This window comes from Anastrepha ludens, chromosome 6, assembly GCF_028408465.1.
Source record: "Anastrepha ludens isolate Willacy chromosome 6, idAnaLude1.1, whole genome shotgun sequence".
Classification (NCBI taxonomy): Eukaryota; Metazoa; Arthropoda; class Insecta; order Diptera; family Tephritidae; genus Anastrepha; species Anastrepha ludens.
The window spans coordinates 7605605-7617352 of record NC_071502.1 but is presented as its reverse complement, the minus strand read 5'-3'; the positions used below and the strand labels follow the sequence as shown (position 1 = coordinate 7617352).

The 11748-nt window shown below is 35.7% G+C and overlaps 1 protein-coding gene across 3 annotated transcripts in view; it reads left to right on the top strand.

The window, feature by feature from the left end:
• The first annotated feature begins 220 nt into the window (after positions 1 to 220).
• The window catches only part of LOC128868319 (intermembrane lipid transfer protein Vps13), a 78292-nt gene continuing 66764 nt past the window's right edge, over positions 221 to 11748 (top strand). Inside the window, exons 1-2 of one of the 3 annotated variants that reach the window (XM_054110288.1) lie at positions 221 to 369; positions 818 to 1056. In XM_054110288.1, coding sequence (XP_053966263.1) covers positions 957 to 1056 — 100 coding nt within the window. In that variant the 5' untranslated portion in view covers positions 221 to 369; positions 818 to 956. Of the gene's footprint in view, positions 743 to 817; positions 1057 to 11748 lie in introns of all 3 variants that reach the window. The other 2 variants (XM_054110287.1, XM_054110286.1) reach the window with 2 other exon arrangements.

Here is an 11748-nt window from a genome sequence, read left to right as displayed (position 1 = left end):
TCATTCTCTCTCAGTTTGTTTTACGGAAGGTTTCACTTCTATCGCGTCTAACCGTTAGACTGGTATTTTTTTATTATTATTTTCTTTTATTGTTATTATATTTTTATTTATATAAGAATCTGAATTTTTCCTATATTATTATTAAAGTGCAATAAAGTATTTCAACTTTTTAAACTATACACTGTATTTCGGTTCCAATTCCACTTATTTATCCCAGCCAGAATACTTTTCAAAACTCAAATGCAACTCCGCGCAAAACCTATTCACAATAATAAACAGCTGTTATTGGTTATTTCTTTTGGTTGCTTTTCCTTCTTTTGACATGTACTTTTGAATCGGTCAGATTGGATTTTTCGTAGAACATCATCGGTACACGATTTTCATTTTCTTCCTTAGAATTCGTGAAAAATAAATATAAAATGTGTTATTAATGGCGAAAGAAATAATATTCGTTTATTTCTCAAATCAAGCAAAAATATCTTTAAAATCATATGTTATACGTATGACCTAATTAAATTGAGTGCGGCATTGTGAAGTGCAGTGAACCATTTGATACTGACATCAATTCGGGTTTGATGATGTCATAATATTTATTTTCTCCATAACTCGCGTTTCGGCTGCCTGCTAACAACAAAACAACATAAGCAGAAAAATTGTTACGTGCGAATATATAATTAACAAATCAAAGCCATATTTTCTGATTGGTTTTGTAGCCCATTGTTTTGAAGCCGTCTGTGATCAAGTTGTGTACTCTGCCTAGTTGAAAAAAAAATCAATAACAAAATAAATTTGTATCCAATTGCAATATTTCTTGTAGGCATATATTGAATTGTGTTTCAAGCTGTTGTGAAAAGTTTCTAAAAACGTGACGTCTAACGGTTACTGCATATAATCTGCTTATCCCAGTGAACTTGCGGACGGGCTGGCCTCTTGTCAGGCATTGAGGCGGCAACAATATGGTTTTCGAATCTGTTGTCACCGATGTACTGAATAAAGTGCTCGGTGACTATGTTGAAAATTTGGATAAGAATCAGCTGAAAATCGGCATTTGGGGCGGTAAGTGCGAGCATTCGTTATAAAAAACATAAATATCCATATTTGTATTTATTTTAAATTTACATAGCTAGGGTGCATTCATATAAAACTGTCCATGCGCCTAGAGGACGTAAATAACCTCAGTATTGTTGTGATTTTCAAACATTTACTTGCAACTTTCACGGACACTTTACACAATTTTCATAATTATTCATTTCGAGGCGTCCCCAAATGAGAGGTATTCTTCTTTGCACATCTTGATGACTGCTACAGCGACCTTATCCTTCAAATTCAGTACAGCACACGACAGCGTGTGCGTGTCATTTATGTAGAATTTATGTATACACATATACATGCACTATATTTACATTGGCAAATAACTATTTCAGTGCCTATCACCATTAGTGTGTACGACGCCAACAACAACGACGCCTCTTCGTGCGTGCGTAGTGTTGACCCAAATTTTTCCTTCACATTTTCCCCATTGTTTGTTTTTATGATTTCGCGATTTATTGTGTTCTCAACATTTGCCAGCCTCTCAATATGAGGGTGGGTGCTGTGTTCGGCAGCAATTTAGGAACAACCTGCTGCTTATATAAGTCCTTTCACAACACTCAACTGTTGCTTGCAGTTTAGCAATGAAGATTAGGCCACACCGGCTTATTGCCTTCCATTTCATAAAAAAATTTAACACACTCGAACAATTTCTTTACAATAAATACATCAGATTTGAATTTGAATTGAAAGAATACCATAAGCCATTTGGAACTTCACACGTTCTGAAAAAGACTGTTCTAATATACCAACCTGTATGAACCTTAATGGTTTAAGCGGTGGCGTTAAACGGGATTACCGGCGCAGTTAATTCTGATTAGGATTATAGTGTGACAGACGCTTCTTACGCGGATTAGTGAACAGCTGATTTGCTTATTAGATACTTTTGTCAGTAGAGCGCAGGCATGAAACACGGGTATTATTTTCCCTGATAGGGGGGGAAACCTGATAAGGAGGGAAACCGGTTTAGGTCGAACAAAATATAGTTTTTTTTTTATTACAATACATAAATCGTTAGTAAACTACTCAAGAATATGTGGTAAAAATTTTAAAGCGAAATTCGCATTATTCCCGATTCTATGAGCACTTAAGTGACTGCCCGTCGGTTCCGCACCGTAGCGCGCGTTAGTTAGTACGACGTTTTTCTCGAAACTACTTTTTTTCAACTGGTGGGCATTCTAGCTTAAAAAGTTATCGACCAATCGTTCTAGAATTTTTCGGGATTTTTTCTTTATTCAATTCTCATCTATATAAACCTAATTCTGGGATTATATTATTATTTAAAATATGTTTTTTTAAGTAAAATAGATGAAAAAATATGGTATAAAAAACTACTTTGTGTTCAAGCGCCTCAAAAGCATGCAATTTTCAATGTTTTTTTTACCACAATTCGGTTCATATCCTTAGGAAATATTTTGTTAATGAAAAAAAATTGCTGTTGATTTCATAGAAAAATTGCAACTTCAGGATTTCCGACCAGCAAGAAACTCGGATGGCGATCGTCCACGGACAGCACGCTCTAACGCCACTATCTCCCGCGGAAATAGCTTCAAAAAATTTAAAAGTGTTCCTAAAAATATAAATAAAATATCCTCTAAACTTGAACAGTTTCTGATTATTCTTTCTTTGTTCAAAAAATTCTCGAAAAACACCAAAATTCTGGCCTCCTAAACCGGTTTCCCCCCTTAAACTGCTCCGATATATCTAAACAATTAAAGTAATTTCGACGCGTTTCTGCAAACTAGTATGGCATCCAGTGCTTCTGGCTCATCTCTTTAAAAGTTTCATTATTTTCCATTCACAATAGCTATTAACTGTAATTTTTCGGCAATGATGCCATCTACAATTCTCCTAATCCGCTTAAATCGTGAGAATTGAGTGTACCTGCAATCCGCATTAGTTGCACTTAATTCCCGAGATAATTCCGAATTAAGGCGTTAATCCCGATTAACGTTACCGTCTGTCTAGGCTATAATACTGTTGTTTTTTTTTGCAGAAACTTTCAAATCTCACTCTGTAGATGATGATGCAGAGAACGTAAATTCTCTTTCTCTCTCTCGTAAAATGAAATTACTTCTCTCTCTGGATGCTGATTCGCCAATTGTTCTCGCTGTATCTGAATGTTTAGACTGAATTGCTATCCAAAAACAAGACCAGGTGGAAATGTTTTATTGAGGCCCTATGCTCTAATGCGAGATAAAGGAATTGATGTTGATGATGATGAATCAACATCGGTTCGTTCCACAGTTGTGAACTTGACGAACTTTTCGGAATGCTTTGTTTCAGCGTTTAAAAATGGATTTAAGGGTGGTGTCTACCTTTCTTAAAGTTTCCCATTCTTAGTGCGTAAACTAGATATGTAATATTGCTTTTCACTCAGTTTTCCTAACTTAACTAAAATCTTACTTCTCTGAACAGAATTTTATTTGTAGAAATTTAATATTTTCACTTTTAACCATTTTTAGTAACTTCTGGTGTTTCTCTGGGAAGCATCTTTGCCCCTCTTCTGTTTGTTTTGTTTATCAATGATATTGGGACCTGTTTCAAATATTTCGATTTCTTATTGCATGCGGCTGACCTTACACTCTTTCGTACAATTACGTGCAAAGAATGTTGGGATTCTTATACTAGGAAAGTTTATTTAAATTCAAAAGTTAAGGAGGATTATTTGGAGCCCATTTTATAGCTGCCATTCTAGTAGAATCAAAAGAGAGACAAAAAAGTCATTCCTTTTACTCTTCACATTTTTAATTTCTCTGAGCCACTTTCTTCTTATATCTAATGCACACGGCAAGTTTATTAGTCTGACATCGCTGGAAAATAGAAGAGCTGATAGGTTTCTATGTTCCTCACAGAACTTTGCCCTTCCATTCTCCATTTCATGTTAATGTTGCAAAAACGAATTGCTTTTCATTCGCTACAAACTTTAGATCTCTTAGAGATCTTAACAATGTTTCAAAGATATTAGAAAATGATTTTTCCTTCGCATAATTTATATTTAATTCTGTTCTTGATTCCTTTTATTATTAGTTTGAGTAATAAATGAATTTAATTTTAATTAAATTTGAGACAAATGGTTTCGTGCGTGACTGTCATTCGGAAGTGCGTAGGTATGCGAATATCCGTGCATGAAACACCGAAATGATAGAAAAAGTGTGTTCTAATAGCGGTCGCCCATCGGCAGGCAAAAGCAAACTTCCGAGTGTATTTGTGCCATGGAAACTTAAAACCTTCATTTGTAAAATAAATACCTAACAGAAGTGTACGCGCCAATTATTTATTTATTTTTAATTGAAAAATAGTTCAATTAAACAAAAATAGATCAAATTTAAAAACAATTATTTAAAAAAGAAAAAAATTAAAAATAATGGCGAACACTTGTTGAAATGTTTATAACGTTGAGGATTGCTTATCTCTACTTTACAATACTAATATACATATGTATGTACATATGTAAAGCCAGTGGCTTGTGGTATCTCAGGTAGACAAAAAAAAAACACACATAAATAAACAAAGTATGGTAAACATTTATAAAATAATATGTTTTTAAATATGTACTCATTCCACTTTGAATTAAAAAAAAAAATGAAAATGAAAATAGAAAAATAAAATATTTATTTCATTCTCAGAATAAATTTTAAATTTGTAAACAAAAATTTCTTCGCTGATTTTGCTCGCGTTGATTACTTAATGTTAACTGTTCTTAATATCGGTGAGAGTTTATGCAAAGTTTTGATTTTCTAATCGCATAAAGTATGCAATAACATATTTTGTAATAAAAAAAGTGTTTAAAACCTACATAGTATATATGCATTAGGGTACATCACTCCCCATATAAAAAATAGTCCCGTAGAAAAATCACAACTTTTTTGCTGAACCACCCTAATGTGTGTACATGCATGAATATATGTGCATAGCGTTGTATGCACATTTTGCATTCAGCTACGTTTTATTACCATGAGTAACCGTTACATTCCTATTTGCATATATGCACTTGTATGAATGTGTGTACATACAATCTGAATTCTGTCATTCTTGCATACAATCTATGAATTATTGCAATGAGTAATTGTTACATTTCTATAAACAAACACATACCTATATAGTATGTTTGTATGTACAGTGCGTTTTATATTTTCTCTGAGAATGCAATAACGGTGAAATGTATTTTTTTCTGTTTAGCTTAGCGTCTTAAGTCATTCTCCAATAAATTTTGTAAAGAAAAGTTGAAAAATTAAAATTCTTTAAAATGGGAGAACGGACCTCACTTGAAAAAGGTGAAAACGTTATTCGCCATTATAAAGAGGGCAAAAGCCAACGAAAAATTGCAGAAATTGTTCCTCAACTGTCCAGCACATTATAGAAAGGTTTCGCCACGGAAACAGGAGAGAAGATAAGGACAGATCTGCGCCAAATAAAATATTTAATGATGCAGATTAGAGGTGAATTGTTCGCAAAGTTAAAGAAAAAACCCGATTTAAGCGCTCCAAAATTAACGAACGAAGTCGAAAAATACTTAAGGAAGATCTGTAACCCTGAAACTGTTCGTAGAATTTTGCGCGAAGAAAATGTTCATGGAAGGACTGCCCGAAATAAACCATTGATTGATTCTCGTAATAGAAAAGAAAGAATAGAGTTTTGCAGACAACATTTCGTTCTGGAGGTCCGTTGTTTTTGCGGATGAAAGCAAATTTAACCTTTTCAGGTCCGCTGGGAAGTCCTGCGTTGGGAGAAAACCAAACACCGCGCTTCAACCATGTAATTTGCGCTCTACAATTAAACACGGCGGGGGAAGTGTGATGGCATGGGGTTGCATATCCTATTCAGGCGGCGGAAATTTAACATTTATCGAAGGAAACATGAATAAAGAGATGTATTTGGAGATAATTTAGTACAACAACATGCGGATAAAATGGGCATTAGGGATTCGTTTAGGTTCTACCAAGACAACGACCCCAAGCATACGTCTGGTATTGTAAAAACTTGGCTTATCTGGAACTGCCCACATGTAGTACAGACACCTGCTCAGAGTCCAGATCTCAACGCTATTGAGAATTTGTGGTCAGTGCTGGAAAATAAAATAAGAAACCACAATATTTCTAATGCTTCTGATCTGAAATGGGCACTACAGGAAGAATGGAATAAAATTAGTTCCGATTATACAGCAAAACTTGAAGAAATTTATATATGAATTCCCGATTAAAAGCTGTTCTGAATCAAAAGGGATACCCCACTAAGTATTAGCCGTAATGATGAAATCGAAATATTAATGTGTTTATGTTTTTTGAATACTTTTAATTTAGTGCATCATTTAAGCTGTGACCTCAAGACTGTAACTGAATTATTTTAATTTGCCATATCTTTCTTATGAAGAAACGTTTTTTGTTATTTTTTGTTATTAAATAAAACATGTTATTTAACAATAAAAAAATATAAGAAATAAATACCATAAGATATATTTGATATTTTAATAACTTTTTTTGGCTGTACATATGTATGTACACATGTATGTGTGCATATAAAACAAAGTATCTCAATAAAAGGAGTTCTCCATATAAATTGCATCAGAAGCACCAATAATAGCTACATTATTCATAATCCCAAGCATTTATTTATTTTATTTATTTGTCATAATTCTGTGTGAGCTTTATTACAAATTTCGTGCCGCCTTGCACATCATTTTGAAGCACTTGATAAGTCAATGAGTTTTGTATTTCTAATTTTTTCTCACCCAACACTTTTGCTTGTAAAATACATACAAGCATGCACATATTGAGAGTGCCTTCAATCAGCTTCGACGCTGAATTCTAAAATCACATTTTGTGAGAGTACTACAAAAACCGGCTGTTTTCCGAACTGTTTCTTGATTGGTTTACTTGCCTTATCAAGTAAAACATTATATATATTACATACATACATATGTATGTATATTAATTTACGTTTATTACGTCAGTAGCAGCAAACAAAACTCTCCATTTGCTTTCGCATGTAGATGGAATGTAAATTAGACATGAAGATGAAAAGCAGAGAAAAAGAACTGAATCAATGAAAATTAAACCGGCAAATAAATTAATATTATAATATAAACGTGCACACAGCCACATATAGACAATTACAAAGAGTCACCATCGTGATTTTACTTACACATGGCTCTAAATTTGAAGCTCTCACTTAGGCCTTTTCATTCTCTCTATAGAGACAGTAATGCGAACAGTATAGAAAACTTATGAGGAGAAAGCCTGCTCTGCTGCCACCAACTGAGCGACAAGCAATACTTTTACTGTTGCTGTAGTTTTCTCCAACCCTATCTTTTTTATTACTGTAAGAGGACAAAACATTTCCTTTGAGGTTTTTGGGGAATGCTGCTGAAGTGACTTATGTGTTGTATAAACTTTTTGTTTTCTTAAGAGTCATACCTTAAATACAAATAAAATTTGTATTTATTTAATGTTTGAATATCTGTATGTCCGCTTCGCAGGGTTGAAGGCGGCCCATATTGCTTAATTTAACCCTTTAACCCATACCCGACTCGGTATGCTTACTCTCAGCCACCCAAGTTGTTTTACCATTCTGGTCGTATGTATACTCTCAGTCACCACCGCAATGAACCATACTAATTTTGTGCTGTAATTACTTATATAACTGATAAATCTTGTTTATTCTTCCTAATTTTTACGTATCATTGCTCTTTCAACGGAAATTAATTCCGACCAGTACGACATCCATGCCCAAATTTAATATGACTGCAAAGGGTTAAATAGTTTTCTATCTTATGCAGGAAGAAACATTTCCTTTTATTTTGCCTAGACTTATCGTGAAGACGGAAAAATCGTCAAATCGATTCAACTCATCATTCTGAAAAACTTGAATGTTTGCTATCGGGCAGGGCAGACTTTGTAATTCACTTTAGAATGAATTTCATTGAAACTTTCTAGCAGCTGATTGAAATTTACTCGGAAGTGAATTAAAGAACCTGCCCTTATATCTCGTTTCTATTTGGTTGTTGCATACAAGCCTAGTCAACTTTTTCTATACAAAAATTTAGGCCTTTTTTCGTTTATGTTTATGACCGCTAAACCAGAAAAAGTAGCCAGGCGGTTGAACTTAGACGCCAGCATAAGTTTGCCTGCAAGCCATTTAGCAGAAAGTTCCTATAGCTGTGCCCGAGATATGTCTAGCTAGCGTATTTATGGTCCTATTCTACTCAAATTCGAAATATATTTTAGTAAGATGGAAGTAAATATTTTATAATACAGCACTTTATACGTGTAAGAGAATGCTGGATAAAAAATGGGGTCTCCAACCAAACTATCCAATTGGTCCTACACAGCCATTGAAAGGCCAATATTAACATATCCGGCACTAGTTTGGTGGCCCGCAACAGAAAAAAAATACAACCAAACCAGGCTGAACAAGATGCAAAGAACAGCGTGTATCTTAACTACAGGAGCGCCCCTACAGGGGCCCTCCCTGCTCAAAAACAGACCAGACTACACAGTCCCCGACCTTAACTTCAAGAAAGACTTTACGGTACGTTTTCCACCTAGAGCCGAATGGAGCAACTGGAAGGTGATTGGAAGATACGATATTGAAATCTATACTGATGGTTTTAAGATGAACTGTGGTGTGGGAGCTGGCTTCCATTCGGAGCCAATCAATCTATCTCAGTCAATTTGACTTCCTGACTATGCCAGCGTGTTCCAGGCAGAACTTTAAGCGATTAGGGAAGCATGCAAATCTCTAAAACTCTACAAGGAAGTTGATGCAAGAGTAGCTATCTTCTCAGACAGTCAAGCAGCTATCAAGGCTTTAGACTCCAACTCCATTTCATCCAAACTAGCCTTACAGTGTAGAGAGGAACTAGAATTACTTAGTCATTGGCTTGAAATTACTCTGATACGGGTTCCCGGTCATAGGAACACACGGGGTAATGGGATAGCGGATCAGCTAGAAAAGGTTCGACACTAGACTTAGCAGAACCGGTGGCAGTCTCCACCCCACTCAACATAATAAAAGCATCTATTGTTTTACACTATCATGCTTTAGCCGAAAGAAGATGGAACAATTTAATATTCAAAATATTGTCCATCGCTTACTACTACTTTTTCCCATCTTTCTGGCAATTCACGGATTCCCTTTGTGAAAAATTCGGTCGGTTTTGCCGCAATCCACGAATCGATCCATTTTTTGACTTCATCGTAATTACGGAAGTGCTGGTCAGCCAGGCCATGTTGCATCGATCGGAAGAGATAGTAATCGGATGGCGCAAGGTCTGGACTATACGGCGGGTGGGGTAGGACATCCCATTTGAGCGTTTCTAAGTATGTTTTGACCACTTGTGCAACATGTGGCCGAGCATTGTCATGTTGCAAAATAACTTTGTCGTGTCTATCGGCGTATTGCGGCCGTTTTTCTCGCAGTGCTCGGCTCAAACGCATCAATTGTCGTCGGTAGACATCCCCCGTAATCGTTTCATTCGGTTTCAGTAGCTCATAATACACAACACCCAGCTGGTCCCACCAGATACACAGCATAACCTTCAGGCCATGAATATTCTGCGCCGACGTCGATGTTGAAGCATGGCCAGGGTATCCATACGTTGCCCGACGTTTTGGATTGTCGTAATGGACCCACTTTTCATCGCCAGTCACAATTCGATGCAAAAAACCCTTTCTTTTGTGCCGTTGAAGCAGTTGTTCGCATGCCATAAAACGGCGTTCAACGTCTCTTGGCTTCAATTCATACGGCACCCAATGGCCTACCTTTCGGATCATTCCCATGGCTTTTAAACGTTTGGAAATGGTTGATTGATCAACTCCCAAAGTTTTTGCAACCTCTTCTTGCGTTTGAGCCGGATCTTGATCGAGCAATTCCTCCAATTCGGTATCCATGAACTTTGGCGGCGCACCCTCGCGTTCTTCGTCTTCCAAGCCAAAATCACCACTTTTAAAGCGTGCAAACCACTTCTGGCACGTTCGCTCAGATAGAGCATGCTCACCATAAACTTCCACCAAGATACGATGACTTTCGGCTGCTTTTTTCTTCATATTAAAATAATGAAGAAGAATTCCCCGCAAAAACACATTATTTGGCACGAAATTCGACATTTTCAAGTGTGGTAAAAATATTGTTGTTTACGCTTCAAATAAAAAACTTATACTGACGTTTGTGCCTTACGACAGTAGCTCTCCAATGAATGTTTGGAAATGTGGATCGATGGAATAATAATCAAGTTACGCCATCTGTTGTAAAACCGAAACGAACTTATTCATAGTCCTATTAACTACATGTATTACAACAAAAACCACATGGCCGCTGTATAAAATCCAAAGGACGAATCACTTGTTACAGGTAATTGGAAAGTAGGGGATCATGCAGCCAGATCCAACCTCCCCTTCAATCCCATCTGCAGAAGGTGACAAGCTGAAGGGGTGAAGGAAAGTCTTTTCCACTATTATGGGAATGTCCAGGGCTAGCTAGGGCACGACGTCGCTCTTTCGGTAAGCCTTTTTTACAGCAAATTAATGAGATCTCAGACATCAAGATAAAGAATTTGGTGCTATACTTGGATCTCATAAAATGGATCTGACTTAGAAGCAAAAAAAAAAAGACATCATCACACGAGGACAGTAAAACGGTGCTGGTCACTAATTAGGACTATTTCAGTGGAAATACTCAGCCACTTCATCAACAACAACAAATATTTTCTGAAAAAAATTGACTAGTTAGGTGGCGCTAGAGTATATATATTACTAAATATCGTATTTATGGGCCGATTTGGCTCCAATTCGAAATACTCGTCTATACATACGTGCGCATTGCTCAAATAAAACTAACTAGGGGTGTGCGAATCCCATTCGATTCGAATCGAATCGAATCCTAGGATTCGATTCGATATTCGAGTCAAATATCGAATAGTTCGAAATATTCGAATAATTCGAAATATTCGAATAATTCGAAATATTCGAATAGTTCGAAATACTCGAATAATTCGAAATATTCGAATAGTTCGGAATTTCCGAATAGTTTGAAATATTCGAATAATTCGAGCGATTTGAATTATCCGAAGAAATAGAATCCTAAACAGGTTATTCTATTATAGTAATTCTACATAATAAAAATAAAATAAATTTTCTATCATTTAATTATCGTTGAATATAACATTTATCAATAACATTTTGAACAATATAAATAATTATAAGCTAATAAACTTTTCTAATTAAAAATTTCTTTCTAAGAATACGTTTGCTCGCGTGTCTAAATAGAATAGCGTTATTTTATTTAAAATTTCGATATAATATTCAATCAAACATAACGAGTTATAGTTTTATTTAAAAATAACAACCGAGCAACATTATCAGGTGATAATGAATTGCGCTTTTCAGTCACAATGTCTCCAGCAGTAGAAAACAGCCTCTCACTCTCAACAGACGTAGATGGAATTGGCAAATAACGTCGAGCCAGCATTGATAAGAGAGGATATTTAACTGATTCTTTTTTCCACCAATGAATAGGATCATCCCAAGGATCAATATCTGCTGAATACAAATATTGAATAAGTTCTTGATCAATGTCTTTCTCAAGGCGCAAGGTTACTGTTTCTTCTCTATTAGCTCGTCGCTGTTTCATGAAGTCCCAAAACTTGGTGGGTTTGATTAC